This window comes from Candoia aspera, chromosome 6 (assembly GCF_035149785.1).
Source record: "Candoia aspera isolate rCanAsp1 chromosome 6, rCanAsp1.hap2, whole genome shotgun sequence".
Taxonomy (NCBI): Eukaryota; Metazoa; Chordata; class Lepidosauria; order Squamata; family Boidae; genus Candoia; species Candoia aspera.
The window spans coordinates 52,325,761-52,351,965 of NC_086158.1; the positions used below are offsets into that span (position 1 = coordinate 52,325,761).

At 35.8% G+C, this 26,205-nt stretch overlaps 1 protein-coding gene across 1 annotated transcript in view; it reads right to left on the bottom strand.

The window, feature by feature from the left end:
* Nucleotides 1-26,205, bottom strand: part of SORCS1 (sortilin related VPS10 domain containing receptor 1) — a 438,448-nt gene that overhangs the window by 150,570 nt on the left and 261,673 nt on the right. Inside the window, exons 4-5 of the mRNA XM_063307130.1 lie at nucleotides 14,131-14,289; nucleotides 1,803-1,876 (exon numbers count right to left, since the gene is read on the bottom strand). Coding sequence (XP_063163200.1) covers nucleotides 1,803-1,876; nucleotides 14,131-14,289 — 233 coding nt within the window. The remainder of the gene's footprint in view (nucleotides 1-1,802; nucleotides 1,877-14,130; nucleotides 14,290-26,205) is intronic.

The window sequence follows — 26,205 nt, forward strand, 5'->3', positions numbered from 1 at the left end:
TAATTTGTGACAATATGAAAACTTGTACAAACAATGCAGACTGGAATCAAATGTGGAGATTCCAATATGTATGCTCTTTATCACATTTTTTTGTTAACTGAAACTATTTCTCTAACTCAATATTTTGAATAGTGATAAACAAACATCAAAAAGCCATAAAAATGGGAACATAGAAGGAATAAACAACAGTAATACAACAAGCATCAAATTCTATAAAATTACAGAACTCTCTTGGAAGGTCATTAAAGGTGGTGGTTTTGTCCATCTGTCTAAAACTATATGTGATTATATCTTTCTCCTGAGCTTTCATCATATGCTATTTTTTTTCTAGCTATTTTTGAAAAGAATTGTGAGAATCCCATTCTAGAAGTGAACAGAGGTAAATCTTACATTCTCTCTCTATTTGCAGTCTGCACTCACTCTCTTCTTCCTATTCTCTGTTTTTCTTGCTCCTATCTCTAACAAAGCAAAGGACATAAGAACTGAATAACTATCATCTAGGGGAGTCAAATTGTTATCTACAGTAAATCAGATATGTTAAGTTTTCAAGAGACATCAACAAGCTACTCCAATGTTTCTCTGTCCTATAGATACCTTTGGGAGTTCTAAGGAAAATAGCTGAAAATAATGAAGCAACCATTTAAAATATTATACTCTTTCAGGAAAAAAAAAATCCCAGCAGGAATATAACAATGGCCTCCTTAGCAGTAGCATTTATAAATGCCTCTGTGCAGTCCTGAGACATTCATGTATTCCTAAACTTATGTGCTAATATAATGGATTAAATGATAAACTAAACTATATGGATAGATATACAGGAACCATAGCTTTGATTTTCTAGCATATAGAGTATTTCCAAAAAATATCCAAGAGCTCTTTTTTTAAAACAGTCTCTATATTCTTAAAGAGTACAAGCTACTCCCAATTTTTTTCAGCTTGGAAGTAAACTCCTGTCCTTTTAAATTCTATTTTGGGGACTCCTGACATTCTGCCTAAACAAAAGGCTTTTCAGAGCAAGCCGTGATCTTCATTAAATGAGATTTCTAACACTTCCTACATTTTACAGGAGGGTTGTAAAACAAATAAATTTTGGATATGAGATTGAATTTTTTAGGTAATATATTTGATTAACACATTTTTTTTAGAAAAAAATGTTTGCTTTTAGATTATGTCAGCATATGTTACATATGTTCCCAACCTAGAAGATATACTAGTTCCAGTGTGGGCAAGATGGACGGTATGCTTTTGCTAAAATAGCATGATATTTCCAGTGTATTATAATACAATAATTACAAGCTGGCATGAAAAGAAAATGTTTTTGTAAGGCTGAATAATTCTGAAACACAGTGAATATTAGTCACCTATGGTTACCAGTCATGACAGACAATGTGGTACAGTGGAAACGTGTCATACTAAGAGAGAAGAGATTCATATACCTAGTTGGTTATATAGTTTGCTGGTCAATTAAGGTAGTCACTATCTCAGTCTAACCTGTTGGAAGGAAAAATGAGTGGAAAGACTCACACCGTTGGTATTCCTTACCCTACCCACCCCTTTTTACTCAAAGGTACATGTTGCTAAGTTTAATAAGTCTGACTTAAAGTTAGAAAATGTATGCAGCTATAGGACTGTATTTTAAAAAAAAAAGATAGACATATTGGTCTATGTAAAACAGCCTAAAAAGGCATTACAAGACATCTGGTGTCCTACTATAAGGACTCACAGACAATAAATTAATGATGCTGTTCATTCTTAGAAAAAAAAGGGATCTGTGAAAAGTGATATATTATTTTTTTACTTACCAGTAGAATCTATTCGGGGTTATGGATTCTTGTAGAAGTAGCCATCTTCTTCCAAATTCAACTGAACTGAACAACTAAGAAGAAACAATAAAAGAAATGCAGTGTCTTAATCTTCTTCCAAACATTCATTCTGCTTTCCTTCTCTTAAAGCTTTGTAATGAGAAGGTATACCCAGACTGTTTTTGAATCTCAGTCTCCTTTTTCAAACCTGCCAAGAAGGTTTACAAAAGGGTTATCTAAAGAAGCACTTTTGATACTCCAGGAATGTGTTCCATAAAATGTTTCTTTTTAATTATTACCATTATTATAATTCTATCTCTTACCACTTTAGCTCTCTCATATGCAAACTCTTGTGCAGCAGCAGTTCTGTCCAAACCAGAAAAGCTTTATTCTTACATGAAGTGACCAAATGCAAGAATTGGGGTTATAGGCTTGTTTTAGAATAGGTCAAATGCTCAAATAAATGCACTTGTTAAATCTGATGTGGATATTACTGGGGGTGGAACACCACTTTGTCTATCTGCAATTTCTTCCATTTTACACTGGAATCAAAAGTGTTCCCTAGTTTCACCAAAATTTCATTTCTTTGAAAACAGAGGTTTTTGCTTTTCTACCTCACTCTCAATGTCTGTTAGAAAGTCTCTGGAATTTGAAGTGATGGAAGATGCTAATGGTGTTGTTATGGGGGGGGGGGGTTGTTGCCATGCATCTTTTCATCGTTCTGTTTCTCCTGCTTTCTCACTATCCATGTTTTGTGATTTGATAGTAGCTGTTCCCTGGTGGCATTTTTCTTTGGAATTTAACTAAAAGCTGAAGTTTGCTGGGGAATGAAACATACAATGAAAAACAGAATGCTCGTAGAATTGCATCTCTCACCCATAATAATTTTAGATTCTTTTTCTTTAAGGGAAAAACATTTACTTTTAATCAGATTAACTGAGAACAATTGGGATAATGCAGAATAATGTCAACCTTGGTTTAGCCCTTACCCAACAACAGCATTCTCCAATTTTTATCCTTTTCACTTTAGCAAGTATACCTGTATCTTACAGCTGTTCCTATAGTATTATCCAGATTCCTTTAATCACGATAACAGAATCATATAGCTACTGTGGCCGACGTCACATTCTGATTTCTCAGCTGTGACAGCTGGTGATGTCAGCATAGTGCTTTGCTTCTGAAATTGACAGGAGGGGGGAAAAATAACCAGCTGGAGAAAAAAAGCAAAGAAAGGTGGGGATAACTCTAAATGAGTAAATCCCAGAATAATGAAATTCATTAGCCACTGTTCATCTGGGAATGCCTTTGCTGAATTGATAAAGAAAGACTCATTTGTTTAAAGAGTGGGTTCTACTGTGGGGAGTGACCCAGTAAACAATGTGCTGTCAACCACGCTAAGCATATAACCTAAAGCAGAAGAAATCTCAACTTTTCCTTATGTTCAGAAGATGAATGCAAAAGAGACTGTGGGCAACAGGAATAGAAATAATTGACAGTCAGTTTCAATACTACAAAATTTCTTAAACCTGGAAATCTGGAACTTAATCTGTGTTAGCTACTAATGGTAGAATACTTAGCCAGAAAGGAATGCTTTAACATTTTCAACAGCTTTATCAGAATGGTTGGAAAACTATATATAACACCACAGTGTGTTTTATCTTTATAGTTGGGTCAAGCTGACAGTGAGCTCCTGTAATGGGATTTCAATTGTCTTGATTTTTCATTTGCTGGGGGAAAGCAGGCTAGTCTGCTGCAATTAAGCAGGGAGAAAGGGAGAAGGGACTTATTGATCACCACTACAATGACCCTGTACAAACACAATGAACTTAAACTTGATAGAATGAAAGCAAGGTCTGGCAAACTTGCTGTGCTGGCCAACTATCTAGACAAAGTTAAAACATCGGTGCTGTAGACAGGCTCTTTTGACTTCAGTAATGGAAAATAAGTTTAACAATGAGCTGTAATCATAAAAATCAACAAACCAATGTTTAGGTAGGTTACATTAAAACTTAAGAACCTTGCTGGATCAAATTAAACACCTGTCTGGTGCAGCATACTGTTTCTCATAGAAGTGTGCAAATCATCCAATATTTGAACTGAATTCAAGATTCAAAAGATTGTTTCATTGCATTGTTTTTTTATGGTTTACTTTAGTGTGAGGTTTGTTTTGATATATAGATATCCATTTGTCTTATCTAATTATTTGTATTACCATTTACTACTGCCAGTTATTTAGCCTTATCATTTTTATATTTTATCATAAAATTTACTATAGTGTAGTTCAGTATTTTTTATTACTTTTAATCCAATATATAGACATTTTATATATTAACAGTAATACTATACAATACTACACAAAGTCTTAATATTAATATCAATTGTATTCCATTTTGTAATATTTATATAGATTTTAGAATTATACTGAATTCATGGCTTTGTGACATGTAGCTACTTTTTCCATAGCAAACAGGGTAGGTAATTTATCTTACAGTTTTATGTTACCTTATGCTAGTCAGTGACCATAATAAAAATGTTGGTATTTTGATGGAAAATTTGTAATTTAATTAAAATTTGAGATTCAGGATGAAAAGACAACAATATCCAATTTTACCTAATTCAAGATTTGATTTGATAAAAGATTCAACCATAGACTATAATGAGTAGGCATGAGTTGTCTGCAGCTACTTCGTGTCTTGGTCAGAAGGGTATAAAAATAATAAGGATAATAGATGCTTTACAGGACACAAAGTTTCAGCTAGGTACTTCAATAGTAGCACCACACTAGATTTTTGCAATATTCTCCCTGAACTTCCTTAGAGACAGAGGTAGTCAGCAGCCCCTATTTTTTTCCAGCAAATAGCCTGTAGAAAAGTTATCCTAAACGAGTATGGAAACCTTTATATATTTTATTTAGGTATTTATTTTTTTGAAAGAAAACCCTATACGATACAAAGAAACAATTAGAACTCTAACAGTAAAATACTGCTTTATCAAATAATCAAATCAAAACTTATTTACGGTCCAAGACCAAACATACACTGCTTCATATTCAGACATATGCACAGTAGAAGAAAGAAAACAAGAATTGTTTTGTGGAGTCCTTGGTGCTCTCTGAGCTTGGTTGTTTGCTTGCAGCCATTTCAGTACCCAACTAGGTAACATCTTCAGTGCAGCATCAGTGCAGCATCAGTGGGCCCTGATGATGTTACCTAGTTGAGTACTGAAATGGCTGCAAGCAAACAACCAAGCTCAGAGAGCACCAAGGGCTCCACAGTTCAATCCTGAGCTACGTATATTCTCTTCTATAGGAATTCTTTTATTTTAAATTTTGGGAGGGACAAGGGAATTAAAGTAATGAAAGTGGGGCTAAAAAGTTTAAAGAACTGCAGGTAAACCAGAACAGAAGATGACAGAGTCTAAAAATAAAGGTCAGATAATGAGATGCAAACAGCAGAGTGGCCTACCCCAAGAGTTCTGATAGAGCAGATTTATAGAGGTGAAAAATGTTCATGGGCTGCCTACTCATATCAATGTGAGAAAAAGCCCATTATACCACAGGAAGGAAAGCTGTACCAACATTTGAGACTGCAAAGCCAGAAAGTCCACAGAAATGCAAAATTGTCTTCAAAACTGTCCAAAATGAATCAGAGGCACTAGATTTGATCTGATGTTTCAAATCATTTTGAAAATGTGATTCAAATTTTTAATCTGAAGTAATAATTCAATTGAATCCTTAGAATATTAACATTATCCTAGAATCCCAGTATGTCCAACCAGATTCTGTAGGAAGCCCATAACAGATAGGCCGAAGCCTGCTCCTTTATTTGTTTCCCAGTTTTAGGCTTCATGCTTCCAACTATGAGAAAGAGAGGGAGAGAATGCACATTAGGCAGACTGAGCACAATAATGGATTTTTTTTCTGCACCTACATATGATTGTGGGATATTCCCCTATTCAAATGGCACTCAAACTGTATTTAATAAAAAACAAAAGCACTAGATAATGAAATGACTATGAAACAGAATGTGGTATGTCAGGTTAAATCTAAGCACTCAAGTTTCACAAATTTGACTGTAAGCTCCTGCTCACCTAGCAGTTCGAAAACATGCAAATGTGAGTAGATCAATAGGTACCGCTTCGGCGGGAAGGTAACAGCGTTCCGAGTCGTCATGCTGGCCACATGACCCGGAAGTGTCTATGACAACGCCGGCTCTAAGGCTTGGAAACGGAGATGAGCACCGCCCCCTAGAGTCGGATTCGACTGGACTTTACGTCAAGGGAAACCTTTACCTTTACCTAAGACACCAGATAAATGAAATACCTTTTCAACTGGGAGTTTTTGTCAAATATTTGCTGAGGAATCATATCATAAATGTATTTGCTATAAATTTATAAATTTATTTGCATATTATAAATTTATAATTTATAAAATTTATGAATAAAAATATTATTGTGGATTGGCAGAAAATTGGTAGACTGGAAATAAGTTACCCATGTTTTTATCTTCCTAACATGGTACACTGGCCATTTTATTTCCAGTTGTTTTGACTGCTATATGAAAGTGACAAAAATGCTGCTTTTTGTGAAAAAAACAAAAAACGAATACAGTAATATAAGCCCCTGACAACTGCTTTCTTTTTCCTGGAATCAAGTTGGTAATTCCTCATTGTTTGATTACATTACAGAATATGCATATTAGAAACTAAAATTATTTCACTGTTGATGAGACATTTCAAACAAAAAGGCAAGTTTCTTTTCATTTCCTTCAAATATAGAAAATAAATATTACATAAAGCAGAGACTGAATTAACAGCTAAGGATCTTGTTCTCCGGGAATTACCTATTTTTCCCCTTTTCCTTTTTTCCCAGTATTATGGAGAAATGTATGACAACTACTTATCTATTCACAAATATTCAGATGATCTGCATTCTTAGTTACTCTAAACTGCAGTTGTACCTGAATGCCACATACTACTATAATTTCATGTTTGTTATTCTAGAGATGTACAGAGTATGGGCATGAAATGGTCTCAGCTATGAAAGTCATCAATCAAAGTTGATGACATTTCCACTATTATATTACTTTGAGCTGAGATAATGAATGAGATTTTTATGAGATCTTGCATTTATTTCTAAAGGATCCATGTAGGAGAATTATTCATCGGTTATCTCCAATTTTAAGACAGTGAAGAAGAGAGGGCACAATTTGAAAAAGAACAGATGAAAAGTATTACATGGAAGTATAGAATTATCGTGTTGACGATATTTTGTATAGAAATGTAGCACTCTAAATTGACTTAGCAATACAGAATATTTCATTAGCATACCGCTTATGACATGTGGCCTTCACCTCTGGTTTTGAAGTGGGTCCTGAAACCACTGCCTTATTTTAAATCTAGTGGGAAGCCTCTTGGATGAACTTGGAAAAATATAAAAAAAATAGGGTTAGGAAAAAGAAGTTTAACAAATGAAAAATATCCACAGTGGTATTACTTAAGACTTATATGGATATAATAGAGATAGACAGAAAGACAAACATGGTCCTTCTTTGGGCAGAGAAGCTAGCTAGGTGACTTTAGACCAGTCACTCTTTCTCAGCTCTAGATTGGGAAGTCAAAAAAAAAAAATATCTATCTACCAACTTGCATTGGATCAGCATGGTAGATTTAGGTTATAAGCCTTCATATAATGCCATATGTCTGTATGTATAGGTAAAGGTAAAGGTTTCCCTTGACGTAAAGTCCAATCGTATCCGACTCTAGGGGGCGGTGCTCATCTCCATTTCTAAGCCGCTGAGCCGGCGTTGTCCGTAGACCCCTCCGTGGTCATGTGGCCAGCATGACTACACGGAACACCGTTACCTTCCCGCCGAAGCGGTACCTATTAATCTACTCACATTTGCATGTTTTCGAACTGTATGTATATGTATATGTATATGTGTATGTATATGTATATCATTTATTTCATTTGTTTTTTAATTATTTTTGTCCTGTTTTATTAAACAAATTAAGGCAAAAATACTTACAGTACATGATTAATAAATTCAAGAAATATTTTGGAAGTTATCTATTTACCTTTTCAACTGCACTTTTTTTGTATGTATGTATGTTTCATTTGAAGCCATTTGAAGATAAAACAGTTGAAGGTGCTTATTTGTTTTAAATAAATTACTGGTTTAAAACAGTTTGATTTTTAAGTGGTAAAGAAATTGGACAATGGTGACAAAAATTCATGTAAAGAATGTTGCTCTATTTTGCACATTGAATGCATTTATACAAGATTTCTTGGGAACTTTCAGCTGGCCAAACCTCAGGATAGCTTTCTCAGTCCCCACACATTGACCTCTAACAAACAAACTGTTTTGTGGCAGTTCCTTAATTCCATCAGGTGAATAATGCAGCCATTAAGGCATGCCAGTTACTACCCATTGAAAGCCTTAAAATCACCATCCCCTTCCACAGATTGGAGGAAGGCCAATATTTCAAAAGGGCATTGAAAGAACTTTCTCAGACTGTGTGATGATTCTGTAATATCTTACAATTTGAAAAAAAAAATGAATATACTGTACGAAACTATAATATTACAGTATATCTCTCATGCTAGACTTTTGGTAATTTCTTCTAGTCAAGGGCTTTTTTTAATGTGATAGATTTTTTAGAAACTGAAAAAATAATACAGCATAAATTACAACAACTGCATAGAAAACTACTAACTTTTATTTCATTTAAAGTATCTATATAAACGACATAACTACAAATACATACCCCAAACTATATAAACCGTATAACTATGAATACATAGTCAAAATGTAATACATAAACAAAACAGTAAACCTAAAAAAGGAAAAAAAGAAAAGGAAGAAGAAAAAAGGGGGAAAGGGGGAAAGAAAAGAAAAGTAGAAACAACTTTTTTAGAATGTTAAAGTAATACTGACATAGTGTAATAGAGTATTCAATTTTCAAACAATGAGTTAAACATAGACTATACATTGCCTCTTTGCAGCACTAGCTCCAACTGAACACCAGCTCCAACTTTCTTGGCTTATGCACAGTAGTGTGCTAATAAATGTATAACAACTAGCACTGCTGGCTTCACTGCTGCCGCGCCACAAGCTGCCAAACAGCTGATTGGCATGCTAGGCATCATGGCTCAGCTCTGCTCTCAACTGGCTCACACGATTCCAGAAAATTTAACAACCAGTTCTTGCAAGCCTATATAAGCCCTCCCCAGCACACCACTGCTCATGCAGAAGCTAGACCTAGTAGCAATGGGAAAAACATTACATATTCCATTATGATGGAATCCAATAGTAGTGGAATTTGATCTATGAGACCACTGAATCTTTATAATTCTATAATACAGTGTAACATTTCAGTAAGTACAATGATCCATCTTGCTCTTGGAGTTTCAAACTAGGGAACAATTTGGGCAGGATTTTTTTTTTAAAGACTTTTTGGATAATGCAAGGACTGCATAAGGGAGCAAAGCATTATCAGGTTTCTTTCTGAGAACTTATTCTAGTTCATTTAACTAAGGATCTAAGATTATGTCATCTAGTATTACTGCCTCCTCTTTTCAGTTCAATTACGCCAGTCCTTCCAACGCCTCAATAGGTTAAAGATTAATTAATGCAGAAAATCAAACCCAAAGATGGGAAAAACCAAGCATTTCAAAGATACCAAGCAATCAGTCATGCTGCACAAAAGCCATTAATATGGTTCACTGGCTGCCTAGATATTTATTTATTTATTCTTGATGGGGACCACTGATAGTGAAAAAGTCCAATATCCAACTAAACAAACAAAAAAGTTCTTTGAATTGTATTGAGATTAACATTCCAACAAATTGTTTTTCTTTCCTGTGATGCCACTTTAGTTTTTCAAACAAAACAAAACAAAACAAATGACCATCATACTATCATTAATACGTTTAGGCAAAGGTACCTCTAATCAATGTTTTCTCAAATGATTCCCTTTTCTTACCCAAAGTGAAAGGACTGTGAAAGGACATGTACTCTACTTTCACAAATGGAAAAGATATTGGCTACTCAGGTAATTTCTCCTAAATCTTTAATTTATACATCAAGGCATTTGAAGAAAATAAGAAATTCTAGATCAGACAATATACCAGGGGTGGGCAACTGTGTTCAGTGGCAGCCACTGTTTTTTCCAGACTTATTTAAGGCTTCCAAGGGGCATAGGGGACATGTCCAGTGATATTAACTAGGGTTAGTCAAGCAATCCTACTATATAGTCAAGTACAATGGAATAAAGATATTTTCTCTATTTCTAATATTGTTTTATTCTGCTTTCCCAGAATATCAAGGTGGTGCACAATTGTAAAATAGGGTATAAAATATAAAACAAACATGTAAAAATCTAACATTAAAATTACACCAACATCATTAAAATTATCTCACACACACGCACACACATACACATACCATAAAGGTTAAATTAAAAAGTGTTGTATTGGTATTCTTTTTAAAAGTAGAAAAAGTGAATATCTATTACAATCCAGAGGGAAATTGTTCACACTTTGTGGTAATATACAAGTAAGTCCTTTCCTGGGTGCCTGGTTCTGAGGCCTGAAAGCAGAGTTATCTTTTAAAGACTATTTGTATATGTTAACAAACATTTATAATACAACAGGAAGTCTTTCAGACAAATTGAACTCTGAAGTTACTGGTTGCTAGTATAGTGCTATCGGATCTGGGCTGCAAAAATCTGGCAATAATAAAGTGTTTTGGAATCTCTTTGCTGTCACCTAGGTATCATCTACATTTGTGTAGCCCAGATGTGGTAGCTTTAGCTGGTGTGGATCCTTCAATCTAGCCATAATATGGTCATAAGACTGTGTATCATTTAGCAACCTAGCTAAAGAACTTTAGGACTTTCTTTTAAGTAGCCTCACATAAAGCATATTGCAATAATCTAACTGTGATGTAACCAAAATGTAGATCAGACATTTGATTACTCAGGAACAATCTTAAAAAATGGCAATTGTACAAATTCTTGCTATAATACTTTGAGGTACAGTTGAGGATCAAGAATCCCAACCAACTTGAAAGTCTGATCTTTCAAATGGAGCACAACATCTTCCCAATTTTCAATTTCTAATACCTAAACCTGATATTCTGCTGATGAACAGCACCTTTACATTCTGTTATGGGTGTTCAATCTGAATAGATCACTAGCAAGACATATACTACTGGGATAAAACCAAGGGTGTGCTGATCTTTCTTCAGGATCAGAAAAAATTAAAGGCCTTACTTTTTCCCCTTCTTTCCTCTCTAAAATATAGAATATGGCTATTAAAAGCCCCCAACGTTTATTTCATGCATAAAATAACCAAATTCTTTGCAGGCTACTCTTCTACTCCAGCACTTTCTGGAATGGCCATTTGACCATGTGATATTGTATGTTCAAATGATCATGCCTGGAAGTATGGTGCTATGAAGAAACCTCTTCACAAAGAGATCAGCTGGCTTGTTTAACAATTACAAAAACTGAAGAGCCCTGAAATATATTTGTGTTTAAAAAATCAAATAGGTCATATCTTGGCCATCCTAACTTATATTTTTTTCAGATTAAAAAAAAAATCCTTAGAAAAGTATATCAGATTGCCCTCAACTGGTCAGAACCAAACTGAGTGTCTTCAGATGGTACTTTGGCATGCTGATAGCCATTTCTTGTTTATTTCCCCACTATAATCAAAAGTTAACTCTGAACATGGCAGCTCATTATCAGCTGAGATCCATTAATGTCCTTCAGGAATTTGTCTAATCATTTTTATAGATTAAGAACGTATGTACTTACGACTGCCACATGGACATATTTTGTATCTTTCTCGACCCATATTGACTCTCATAACATAGCAAGGTTATCAAACAGAGGAACTGATTTTTTTTCATTGAAGCACAAATTGAAGTAGCAAGGGGCCAATTCCAGGATTATTAGCCGCTGAACTTCGGCAGACTGCCACATGGAAGTCTATTTTATAGAATAATTGAAAACACCTCCATGGAATATCTGTGGGTCATGGCTTTATGAAAACTAATGGATAAATTCCCAATGGTGAATGTCAATGACGATTAATGGTGGATTTCCATTTTTTTTTCCAGTTTCCTGCCCAACTCCAACTGACTCTGGACCACTCACAAAATAAAGAACAACATAAAAACAATTACATACAATAAATTAAACCAGAAATTACAAAATTACAAAATAACTACAAAATAATTACAAGGTAATCACAAGATAATTACAAGATGGAAATCTAGGCAACCCATCAAAAGATATAAAACACCACAGACAGGGCAGTTCCAGCCATCCTACCCCAAAGCTGGGAAGAACAGCCAGGTTTTCAAGGTCTTTCAGAATGCCATTAGGTGGGAGCCATATGGATCTCAGGGGAGACCTCATTCCACAATCTTGTGAAATACAAGATTGATTTTTGGTAACTGTCATATAATGAAATATATGTTTCTTTTGTTATTAGTAAAAAAAATATCCAAAATTAAAATGTCCAGTTCTGACATTTTTATTTTTCCTTTTGGAATCTTGTTATTCCTCTCCCCTATTCATTTAATCTTTCTTTTCACCCTTGAACTCTGCCCTATTTATAAAATCTATGAACCATTTGCTGAAAACCAGTGATAAGAAACTGAGCATTTCTTTCATTTTTAGCCTTGCAAAATTGTTCAGAAACCTTGTTTGGGGAGAAAGAGGTAGAAATAAATTTGATACTTGGAGAGAGCCAATTTGAAAAGTGACTGCTAAATGACATATGTGCATTCTCCTTAAAGTAAAGCCAATTTGTTCATGCTCAGCATATTTTGGTCTGCAATATAACAGAAAGCTAAAATTATTTTTAGGATGCTTTAGGAATGTGGCATCTGCAAATTCTAATAGAAATTGACTTGATTTAAATCTAGACTAAACTGAATTCCGTTAACCACCAGGATTTGTACCTCTGAATATTCAAATGCTTTGGATGACACTGATGCACTTTCCCAGTTCAATATTTTTCAAATATGTTGGATCAAATATCATGATATACCAGCCTGCATAGTTTTGTCAAATGATCTGAAAAGCATCAGCCTGGAGAACTAAATGTTCACATTACCTACAGAAGTATGCATAATATTTCCCATTTTTTCAGAAAGAGAGGCCAGCTGCAAAACTGTTCCCTAACCAACCTGTGGGTGAAGGAAATAGCATCTAAGAACAGCAATAGGCTGGGATGACCATCACCTGGGATAAGGCAGACATCAGTGCTGCTAACCAATTTCCAGTATTGCCTTCTTAAAATTCTAATCTACCTGCCTACTGGCCTGTTCAATGGCCTAATTGCCAGTCCATCTGATATTCTCCCATCCACCCATTATGCCTACCATCTAGAAAACATGCTGCAGATATCTCACCTGCAAAGCCACTCAGGGCAGGGATGAGCAACATACTGCTAACTAGGGGCTGCATTTAACATTTTCTGGAACCAGAAGGTGGGGTGATGATGCAAAGTGGCTGAAATCAGGATTTTCTTGCTCTTCTCTTGTATTTCTGGGAAGAATTTTGGAGTTTCTTTGTTTTATAAATGATCATAGCCTTCTTTTAGAGCTTGAAACTAGAATTGGGTGTGTTTCCCTTCCCAAAATTGTAGGGAACCATGCTGTCAAACCATGGTTAGAGAGACATACACACACATGCAAAAAGAGGGTGGGGAGTGGTGCAGCATGCAGGGGGTGTTGCATGTAGTTCTGGTGCCCCAGGGTGCCTACTTCTGTGCTAAGTGGTAGGCATTTGACCTGACATACATTCTAGAAGGTTGTGCAACACTTCTCCTGCAAAAAGGTATTTGGCACAAATCTCTACAGCATGAACCAACTTTCATGTTTTACTCTAGGGCTTCTTAAATTAATGAGGAACTGACCAGGTAAGACTCTCTGGAATGATGAGTTGCCCTGATTTCCAGGACTTTATGCCTATTCCAATTGTGATGTGACACAAGAGGAAAATAATTAAATACATGAATGGATACTAATTGCATTAACTAATTAGATGTAGAAATTAAAGAAATTAAATCAGGTTTATTTTTTTTCCTGCCTACTGTTTATGCTGCAGTCCCCAGAATCACACCTACAGATATAATGTACTCTTAAATACGTAAAATGTTGAGCATTTGGTTATTCTAGAGAGCAGTTGGAGGGGTTAATAGTCAGGTATTTGCTCTGAATCGACTGCCCTCCCTGATCTGTTGGCTGTCAATTGACACTGTGTTCTGCCTAATATTAGATTTGGCCCTAACAGAGAATGAAAGTGATACTAACCTTCTGATCTTGACTGTAGGCCAAAATCCAGTCCTCCTGCTTGGGGTGAAAGAGCATACTATGGATGTAGAAGTTCAGCCGGTATTTTTGATAGGTGGCTCCTTCATCAGAACTGATCAGCAGACTGCTTTCAATCTCAGGATCCGTAAGCAACATAATCTGTACAGATAAAGCAGAAGGAAACTGGAATTTGGAACAAGAGAAAACAAATGTTCTGAAACGTCTAGAAAATCACTCTGGTGAAAGATTATTTAAGTGGGCTCCATAGCTGTATATAGCCATCCAAGCATAGACAAAGCAAAGATGGTCTTCTAAATGGAAAGGGATAGAATAACTTAACCTCCTATTAACTACTCCAAATAGTTGTGTAACACGGTTTGTACAAAGGCACCGACACCTTCTATTTTTCACTATATTTGATACTGAAACTTTTAAAAAAAGTTTATTATGATTTCTGCTGAAGTCCCCCATTTTTTTCTGTTGAAAGCTCAGCTGTCGAAGCAGGATCTCCCTGACAAATAAAACAGAAATCCGGCAGTCATTAACGGAGTGGTAGTAAACAGAGGCAGCAGCTGAGGACAAGAAAGGCAAAGAAGGCGAAAAAGTGAGAGAATCTCTCTCTTCCTCTGGCAGTTCCCTTGATCACTATCACATTAAACACAAGACAAAAGAAGAAAGAGAGTAGAGAATGTCATTCTAATCATAACACATGCTCCAAAATTCACAAAAAGGATAAGAGCCTGAAGGTATCTTCAAGTGCCAAAAAGTATAAAGCTTTCTCTAGCTGCTTCTGAAAATTTTGAATCAGCGCATGAAGGTTCCAGTGTGAGTTCAAGGCAAGCCCGACATATTATTGGTGATTACTTTTGCTGGGATTTAAAGATAATCCCTGAGTCACATTCTACCCCTCCCCATATATTGGTGCCCATGCTAACATTCTTTCCACAGGAACTGTTTCTTTCTCACTCATAAGATAAAGATGAAATTACCATACCCATGTGAACTTTAATAAAGATCTGAATTCCTTCCTTAAAGAGATATCAGAATCAGTCATAGATATTCCAAGTAATAAATACTGTACCCAGAACTCTTGAAATAAAGGGATCCTTATAAAAGCTTCTACCTCCACTGTAGCAATCAGACATTACATTTTCTCATCATTCTCCAACCATTCGTTATTACTATCCCTCAAATCTCATTTTCTTGAGCTTTCATACTAATTCAGGCTAGGTAATCAAAGTTAGACTTAACAGTCTCTGGATTCTGACTTTCATATCCACTGGATGCGGGCTCCTTGGTCTTTCCTCTATGCTTGTATCACTTTTTCCTCTGTTATTTCAACACAACCCATCATTTTATACCAGACCCCAGGATCCAGATAAATGAATGCTAAGATTGGATTCTTTTCTATAGCAGCAGTACACAATTAACAGTTAAAGACATGGAACGTGATCCAAAGAACAGGCAGGAATGCTCATGTAATAAGATTTTCTCACTGGCAAGGAAGCAACTACTTTTCAAAATAAACAACAGATTGTATTTTTCATTGTAAAAACTGCTGTGGCACCAAAACAAAGCCACAGCTACACATGGACTGTGCTGTTCTGCACTCAGTTATTAGTCTTTTAGCTTCTGATCATAGGCGATTACCAGAAGAAATATGCCTGCCCTCAACAAAATTGAATATATTGAGGGTTTTTCTTAAAAAAAAAAATAGGGACTATTTCACCCTAAAAACACTGAACAGTCCACAAACTGCTTCATAAAAGCTACACAGCCATTGGCATTATACAAGTAGATATATATCAGCATAACATCATGCTGAATGGCATATCAACAGTGCCAGGATTCCCCCCTCCCCAATCCCATGAATTGACAGATGGTTAGCTTCATTATTCAAAACAACATTACAATGAATGTGTATTAGCTCTCCCTTTATTTCATTCAATATTGCAATTAGCATATTAATTTATTTTACCCTCTGTGCACTGGGCATGCACATGTTATTAAATGGAATGAGTTTTCTATATTTGATGCTCTGTTGGATAGAAATGGTGTATCAGAGTAAGCAAAATATTCGAAGTAGCAAGTAGTTGGAACTGAAATTCTCTGCAGCAGTTGTGATTTGAATCCAGATGTACTCATACTTAAATTAAGTCCAAAGAAATGCAACATAGAGTTTAGTACTATTATTCATACTAAACAACAACAGTATGACACGGATTTTAGTAAAATTATTCTAAACGTACTTAAATTTGAGTAACAGAGGTTAGACGCCTTTCTGAGTTGGGTTGAGGCATGTTGTTCATAACATTACAGTTACACAGTAGATCAGAAATTCATGGCATTTTTATTACTAACATTATTATTGCATAACTTTTCTTTGTATCCTTGGTACTTCACAGATACATGAAATATGCAGATTATAAGCACTGTTGTAAAGGGAGGAAGATAATTATGGGCAATGAGAATATGGCTAAATAAATAAATAAATATTATTAATTTGATCCAGATTTAGTGATGTTTAGAGTAGGTGGGTGATTCTTCAGTGACAGGGGCTGTGACTCCCTGTCAAACAGCTCTAGGAACATACATAATTTTATTATAACACAGAAAGGGGTGGGGGAATTTTTTTTTCAGTCTGTTGTTATTCCCTAGATCACATTTATTCAGAATTTGCACATCCCCTCCCTCAAAAAAGAAAAAAAAAATCCCTCATTCCTGGTTCTTCTATTTTCATGATTCACTGGGTCATAACATGCAATTAACAACAACCTATGGATTCCTGCTTTCACACACACCTATAGCAATTTAAATGACATCAATCCATTATTTCCAATATACAGTACATTTTCACCCTTTCATTTATAATTAAAGCTGCACCTTCATGTCCCTGATGTATGCGTTCATCAACCCCATTCCACGGGATTAGATCATTTTCATTCAGATCTATTACATCCTTGCTCTCTCTCTTAGTATTACAGACATACAACATACCTATTTTTCTTTCATTCATTTAATTGAGAATTCACTCTCCTTACTATTCATTCCTCTTATATTCCAAGTCACAATTTTCCATATTTTATTTTTATTTAATTAATTTATTTTCTATCCCGACTTTATTATTTTTATAAATAGCTCAAGGTGGTGAACATACCAAGTACTCCTTCCTCCTCCTATTTTCTCCACAACAATAATCCTGTGAGGTGAGTTGGGCTGAGAGAGAGTGTCTGGCCCAGGGTCACCCAGCCGGCTTTCATGCCTAAGGCGGGACTAGAACTCTCTGTCTCCTGGTTTCTAGCCCATTGCCTTAACCACTAGATCAGATTGGCTCTTTTCCATATACCATGCAAATAATAAGATATTGATAGCTTATGGATATTGATAGAACAAAAATTGTAATTTTTTTATTGTTTTATGGTTTTTATTGTTGTGAGCCACCCAGAGTCACTGGTTGAGATGGGTGGCTATAGAAATTAATTGAATAAATAAATAAGTAAATAAAACTGCAAAGACTTGTCCAGGCCATCACCAGGAGTCAATACTTGAAGCCCCCCCCCCCAAAAGGATATTAACATATTTTGCCCATCAAAGCTTTGTTCAGCTGAGGTTTTCATATAATGCTTTTTAGTAATATAGAGAAGCTGTAACCCAGCCTATTACCAGCCTTAACTGCTGCTGTGTGACATGCCACATTCCCTACCAACAGGAAGGACACTATCTTCAGCTTAGTCAGTTTGGCACATTTTGACCCTTATGCCACAAGCACATCCAAAGCCTAGTTTTTCTGTGGGCATCCTTATGCTATTCTATGCAAGCTAGAATCTCTAATATAGAGATTACATTGCAAGGCAGCATACTGTTTCTCACATCTGAATAGGACATATGTGCAGTGCACTGACACACAATCAAGTCATTTTAATAGTCCTATAATAATTCTACAGAGCTAAAACATGACTGTTCTTGGCTACTTGTGTTACTGCATTTCAGCCATAAACTGCTTTTCAGTCATAAATTGAAATTCCATATGCATGAAGACCATAAAAATGAGGAGAAACAAAGGCATGGAAAATATTTTATTATAATATTGCAAGTTATCAAATATTTGTCTATAACTTGTAGAGAGCCATATTGGCTGCATCAGTGGCCAATGCAGCAATTTTGGTATACACACTGACACAGCTGTTGGTGCAAACGTTTCCCAAAGACAGTTTATAGCAACATAGTAAGTCACAATTAACTAGGTTTGTTATGCAGATACATAGTCACTGAACCAAAAATACGATGGGGGATATATTTTTTATAAACTTGTGCATATCATGATAATCCTGTGCATGTGAATCTTAAAGTAATAGTGACTGAGTTCAGTAATCCCTTCTAAGAAACTTAAATATCAGAGATGATGACATCTTTTTGATACAATGATGATAGTCATTTATGGCTACTCTCATGCCATTGGTTGATGGGACTCTTGTAAAAAAATGACAGAAAATCAGCTGACTTAATTCAAGAGTCCTGTCTTTTTTTCTGAGAACTATCACACTATAAAATTATGGTGCTTCGGTTTAATAGAGCACTGCCAACCAGAAGGCAGCATAAACAAGCTATGAGAAACTCTGATGGTACACGTATCAGCTTTGATTTCCCCTACACTTCAAGGCCAGCGGGGTGGGTGGGAATCCTGCATGTTCCTCCCATTAATTATGGTACTTTTTTTTTTAAAGAGTCTGCCTGCTACATCTCCATTTCCCAGCTTGTTTTCTCAGCCTAGTCTGGGGAGAAAAGATAAATAAGGATGCTGACATGCAACAAAAGATCAGGAATTATTTGTTGAATAATAATAAACCACCTTGTGGCTTCCTAAACTGGAAACAAAGCAGAAACAAGCTTTAAATATTGCCCCCCAAACATTCCTATGCTTCTAGGATTTTACCCACCAGAATAGAAGCTATTTGATCAACAAATGAGAGCAATGTGGGTGAAAGTTGGTTGTATACATACTGCATTGGGAATGATTTGCCAACTGAACAAACTGTAGTGTACACTAATGCACATCCGCAAGTAATACATTAATCATAAACATATACACACAACCACAATCTCATAAACAGAAATATCACTCTTCTCTGTGGCAGTTACTGTAAATCATCACTTTCTAGCTGCCTTCTCCTGAATCCCAGATCACCCTGTCCAGTGCAGCAATTAGGTATGCATTGGTTAAATGGACAGCTTGAGGAATCTATTTTGTGGTTGGTGGGATGGCATTCTGGAGCTGGAAGCTTCTGAGGCCCCTCCAGTTGCAGCTCTCAAAAATCAATTGTACGGTTTCCTGTCATTTGGAAGCAGGAAACACAAGAAAATGTAATTTCAACCCTCAAGTAAGGTGAACACCAATTTAGAAACAGAATAACTCCAATTCTCCTCTGAAACAACTGAGAAATAGAAGAAGTTCTAGTTCTCACCAACTTTGTGGTATCCTCTGAGATTTGGGGCCCTCTTAAAGTAATATTTAATTGCCCCTTGTCTAATGATCCCTAATTAGATTTAAGGCATGGATATAGTAAGAAGACAAGCCATGGGATAGATTATAAGGCCATAATTTGGAGGAGGAATGGATCTTATTAAGAACAAGGGCATTTAAGATGAATATTGTGAAAGAACATCATATAATGAGCCATATAAGTCTATGAACTAGTCTCCCAGTGGAGGTGGATATACGATTCAGTGTTTATCAGGCTTAATAAAAATAAATGGAGTAGAAATTCCTGCAGCTATGGATCTCCCTGTCTGCGTAAATCCCTATTCCCCTGGGATAAATCCTACTCAGCAGCTGTTTTGCCATCAGTTCACCCATCCTCACAATGTTCTACAGATAATGAACTCTGCATCACCCTAGGCAAATGTCTTGTTAATAACCTTGGCACTGACCATGCATACATAAGCCAAGCCTGGCCATTTTACATTCATTTTGCAATGAAGTAAGCAGTGTACCCAGACCACCTGCTGCAAAGTAGGCTATTCTTATACAGAGGGTGCTGAGCAGTTCTTCACATGGCTAGTAACTAGAAGAAAATGACAACATAGCATGAGGACAAAGAAGAAGAGTGCCTGCCTGCAGAATCTCACAGTTCCATGCATTCTTTCTGAATGTATAACATATATTGCCTTAAATCATAGTTCAAACAGTTTTGCTTTAGTTTTGACTACAATTCCATAGTACTACAGTACATATATGCAAGGCCAAAATTAGTGACACCGGAACAGCAAGGTATAATTTAGCAACATCTGGGGTCTTCCAGGTAGTCCTGAAGTACATCTGCTAGCATCTCTGACCACTGACCATGTAACTGTAGCTGCTGGGAGGGAGCTCTAGTTTCAAAACATCTGGAAAGTCAAAAGTTCCCTATCCCCAAGGAGATGTTTTGGCCTCTGCCAGTATTTAAGAAGATTACAAAAACTCATCTCTTTCCCCTCTTATTAACTGTCAGCAGGATTGTTCTTGATTTAATTGGTAATTTTAACTCTGCCTTGATCTTAATTGTATTTTTATTATTCCTATGTGTAATTTGTATTTAAAATACACATTGAGGGTTGTATATACAGAAAGTAAACCAAAAAATAAACTAATACACTCATTTCATACACAACTGTCAGAATAAATAACAAGCAAACAGACACCCATTTGAATAGACAAGTTTGTAAGTGTACACTTTTATATGCATTTACCTAGTGGTAATGTGCATTGACATGGCTGAATGCCAAATTTGTAGTGGAATAGACATTTTGAAGCACTTCTCTGGGTCTCAGGGCAAAGTAAGGAGGATTCCCTTAAAATCACCAGAACGAAATCCAAACATTCCCTTACATCTGTGAGTAACTTAGTGTTTCAGAAGCTACAAAAAAAAAAAAAAAACATTTCTGTAAAAAGAAAAAAAAGTGCTCCTTGGTTTTGGCAGGGGAAAAAAATAAGGGTATAACGGATAGGTCTAATCATACGGAATGATTTATCGAGTCTTCTGTAATGGCTTGCTTAAGTCCAGCTCTATGGATTCTGTTAGTTCTGTGAAAAAGGTTATTTTTAGAATTTTGACAGAGTAAGTGGCAGAGAAATTGCTTCTCGTTTTGGCACATCTATTTCTGTAAATGTCACCAAAATCTCTCAAAAGACAAGTATGTGTGTGTGTGCATGTGCACATGTGTGTGTGTGGGTGTGTTTGTGTGAGTGAAAGTCCCTGGACTTGTTTCTCTAAGAAACTTCAGACATCCTTCTGTAGAAAACGTGTGATGTCCTTGCAAATATAACCATTGCACTCTTGATGTGTGAATCTTCTATTCAAGTCTGTGGTATCCAAGTCTGGAACTCCAAACATCACTTCAGATTTGGCTCTTGATAGAAATAGGAAGCAAATCAGACGGAGCCAAACTAGGTTGTTTTCAAATCTCTGGACTGGGTTCAGAATGGAATCTTACAGTCATTGTTTACTCAAAGTATTCAGTCTGCTCTAAAAGTGTACTTCTACGACTCCAACATAGTGGAAGCACTATACCTATAAGACAAGGTTGAAGTTTTAGCAAACTTGTAACTTTTTTTTTCTGCTTCAATCCTTTCTCACTGTATTCTAGCAAGATCATTTTCCTCCCCCATTCAAGTGTGTCATTTTTTTTCCTCCACTTGGTAGATTAAAGGGGAAAAAAACAGCTTGCTACTGTCCCTTGGGGAAATAATTGGGGGTGGGGGGGAGGAATTGGTATGTTTTATATCCATTTTTCAGCAGTACAATCTGTCTTCTTCCCATGCAAATAAAGTCATATCTTTACCCACTTTCCTTTATAAGAAATTGGGTCCCCACGTATTCTTCCTATTCTGTCTCCCCCTCTTTTCTTTTCATTTCCCCTCTTTTCTTTTCATTTTCTTTTTTGAGAAATTAGGGGTGGAAGACCCCTAATTTGGGACTACCACCTCCCCACAACCTCCCTTTGGTGATTACTCACATTTCCAACAGCAGCTGTTTTGTAATTACATCCAGATAATTATATCAGTAATTTTAAAAAAACATAGGATTTCTCATATGCATCGGATTCAACATTTTAAAAGCAAAATAAAACAAAATTGGACTTTGAAGGGTTTTAGGTATGCTACTGGAATCAGTGATTTTCCATTGGGAAACCAAAACTATTATCTAGTTCTAAGATTGTTTTCCTGCTTGCTCCTACTTTAAAGTCATGAAAGATGATAATGAAGAGCAATGAAACAGTCTGAAAGAAAAAATGAGAAAGCCCATATCTGGGTACTATTCCTTTCTATGCTTGATAAATAAGGGGTAAGTAGACCTATGTTTCCTCTGGATTTATGGTCAAATCAGCACTAGTATATTGTGATAGGTTTCTGTCTCTCAAACATAAAGAACATAGACCTTCATAGGGAATATAAATAGGGAAATTTAGAATTTTAATCTCTTGACTGTCCAAGCAAGAGAGTTAGCATCTACAGTATGTAGAATGACATTTAAATGAACTCCTTTGTTTAGGAGAGTTCAAGCAACAGAGAATATGTTAATTCCACCTTTGTGTGTGGGTGTGAGCGCAAATGGCTGACGAATGCTCTATGAAAGTAATGGTTTTAATTACTGTTTTCAATATAATTGTATTCTGTTAAATGAGTTCTGTTTGCTGAATACATGGTTTGAGAATGACCAATTTAACAAAAATAGTGCATGGTTTTCACAGTCCCTTAATAATTATAAAAGTTGAAGGAACAAGATATTTAAAAACATAGGGCTATGCCACAGCCCTATCTTCCTATTTTAAAGAACCATTTTTAAGAAGGTTGACAATATTGAAGCAAAGCAAACCCTTGATTGGCAGACTGTTATTGCTTATAGAGTTGTAACTATACAGGATAACAAAAACAACAACACCTAATTAGAAATAGTGATAAGTAGCAAAGGCAGCTGATAAGAGACAGATTCAGAGAAAAGATTCAAGCAAATATGGTTTGTGTATATGCATGAAAGAGATGGCTTACAATTAATTGCTATTTTCATAAATTGCTCCAAATTACTGGCTGGATTACAAAATTACAAAACAACAATTTATTTTATTTTAAAACAAAGAAAAACAGAACACAATAAACATGCAATTAATAAATAGCACAAGGTAAATAAATAGCACAAGAAAAAATAAATGTAGTAAAGAGTATTTGTAGTTAGATGGGAAAACATTATGGATTGAAGTACAGCCTTGAATTATAACGGGAGGAATAGTAACGGCACCTGCCTTCAAAGCTTTTGATGACAAAGGTGAAATGTACACTGACAAACCTTTAACAAGTCATGGCTGGCTGGGAAGAAATAGTTTGGCATCAAAAAGGCCTTTACTTCTTTGGGATTAAAATTAATTCTCTCTATTCCCTCAACTGTGTTTTACTGCTTGTACAACATGATAAATCCCCTTTGGCATGACCTATAAACAGGGCCATTTTGTTCCATTCTGAATTAGCCATTTTGTCTAACACTTTTGTCATCTAAGGTCCAACTCTTAATTATAACTAACTAAATAAAATACTTTCATTCCTTATGAGATTAAGAAAGCTTTAAAAGGAATTAGGCAAAATCCTAGAGGTTAGGTCTCTTATTGTAGATCTCTCATGATAGCAAAGCAGAGCTTCCTATACCCAGAGGCAATATGAATTAATGCAGCTTCGCTGAAGGTATACATGCTGGGATTAATTAATTACTACTGTAATACCAGTTGCAATTGTGAGAGAAGTAGAATAAAAAGTCAAAGTTATGGGCTCCCTGATACTATGTATGAGATCTAATTTACAAGATAGAGCCATAGCTGGATTCAAACAGTAAAATAGCTTATGAAAATAACTACTGCTTATTGAATAAACTACAGTTGGCTGGGTCCACATATTGTCCTAAGACATAAACTATATTTTACCACCTCCAACAGCTGAGCTAATTCAATACTCTGAGCCAAAAGCCTAATTAAGTTATAGGTTAGCATAATAAGTATATATAGTGCTTACATGGAAAAATTCCCAAATTCAATCCTTGGCAACTCTAAGTACAATCCTACTAATATGGAGTTTTTATGGGGTAAGCAGTCTAATGCTCTGCCTTTTTTACTACAACTTACATAATCTGTAACCAAATGCCCCAGTTTGCCAACCCATGCTATAATCAGTAAGAAGTTAGCTAGACCAGAGATTTGACTCAATATAAGGCAATCCTCTGTGACTAGGAGATCATATACCAGAAGCCAAGGCAAGCCAGTAGTTGAATCACCAGAAAAGTCTCCACACGTATGCATCAATCTTTAAAGGTTCACAAGGAGATATTATTTGGGGAATTTACCTCATATTAACTCAGTCAAGGCTTAAGATATCAACCTGGTTTGCCAATTTAAGCAGGAATATTGCAGAGTACAATAAAAATATTTTAGCCAGATCTTGCTAGGCATCATGGAAAGAATTATAAATATGTTCCTCTTTCTCTGACCATAAACATTTATGGCTTGTTGCTGTCATATTATAGCATACATTAACAAGAGAATTTTGCTGACTCTCTGTAGATTCTTTAACAAAAGTCAGTTTGTGCAAGCAATATGCTTTAAAAATGACATGCATATCCCAGCTCTGAAGATACTTTACAAAACTGATGTCTTTAAAAAATCCACCAGATTTTTATTTTTGCTTTTGTTTATAACAGCCCTTTTATCACATAGGGATCAGCTAAGAACAGATGAGCTTGAGTACAATCAGAACATTAGATCTTTCATGTGCACTGCAGAAACGGATTTCAGTGTGTTGTTAGACGAGACAATCTTGTCTGATAACTGTGAGCATTTTAAGAATGCATATTTTTTTGATATGTTCAGTTCTGTCTTGGATTGTAGGAAATCTTGCATTAGAGTTTATGCTAAACCTTCATAGAAAAAAGTCAAATTAGAAAAAGTAATCATCTCTCCCCTACTATCCACTCATATCAATCTGCTTTTGAAATTTTGAGGAAGCTTATAGAAATGGAACTTCCTAAACATTTTCAAGCAAATCTGCATGTGATTAATATGGAGGATAAGCTGTGGGCCTGTTTCATAGTATGTCAACACTGTTTATTTATGCAATATTTGTATTCTGCTTTCCATGCAGTAGTCAGATTACAAAATGAGTGAAGAACAAACAGCCTACAGGCATTAAAGAGGAAGAACAGAGAGGTACAAAGTCAGCAGCTGATACATAAGTACCAGAATCAAAAGCCTCTAACTATCCATCATCTATTGAGCCAGTTTGGTCTAGTGGTTAAGGCAATGGGCTAGAAACCAGGAGACTGAGAATTCTAGTCCTGCCATAGGCATGAAAGCTGGCTGGGTGACCTTGGGCCAGTCACTCTCTCTCAGCCCAACACACCTCACAGGGCTGTTGTTGTGGGGAAAATAGGAGGAGGAAGGAGTATTAGGTATTGTCCTAACAGTCAGGAACCACGTTGAGAAGAGGAATAAGTCTCTAGTGTTTTATTACTGCTACGTTAGACAGAAAATCCTAACAAACTGAAGAAGCGTGGGAAAACCCAGACAGATAAACCCCAAAAGTCAAGGCGGGTCTGTTCTGTGTCTCTTTGAATGGCCGCTTAACTCCTCAGTACTACGCATGCATTTCCCCCCCTGGATAGGGGCCCCCTCTTGCTCACCATCAGTGCTCATGACAATCCATCTATCCATCCTGAACTGTTAGAAAAACATAAACACAATAGGACATCAATTCACATTAGACAATATGATCCTTAAAGAAATTTTAAAAACTATGACAGGTTACAGCTTGAGGAAAGATGGTTAGTCCAATGAGAATTTATTATACAATGATGAGTTATATAATAATTAGACATTTTCACCAGCATACAATGAGATTTCTGGCCATGGTAGCATATATATCTAGGGCTCAAACTACAAGACTTACAATAACAGAAAACAGAAGAGAAAGCAACTCATGCTAGAAAATAAATACAACATCATTAACCTCATCCTATGAGTCAAACAACCAGATGAAGTCAATCAAACATTTGCTATATAGAT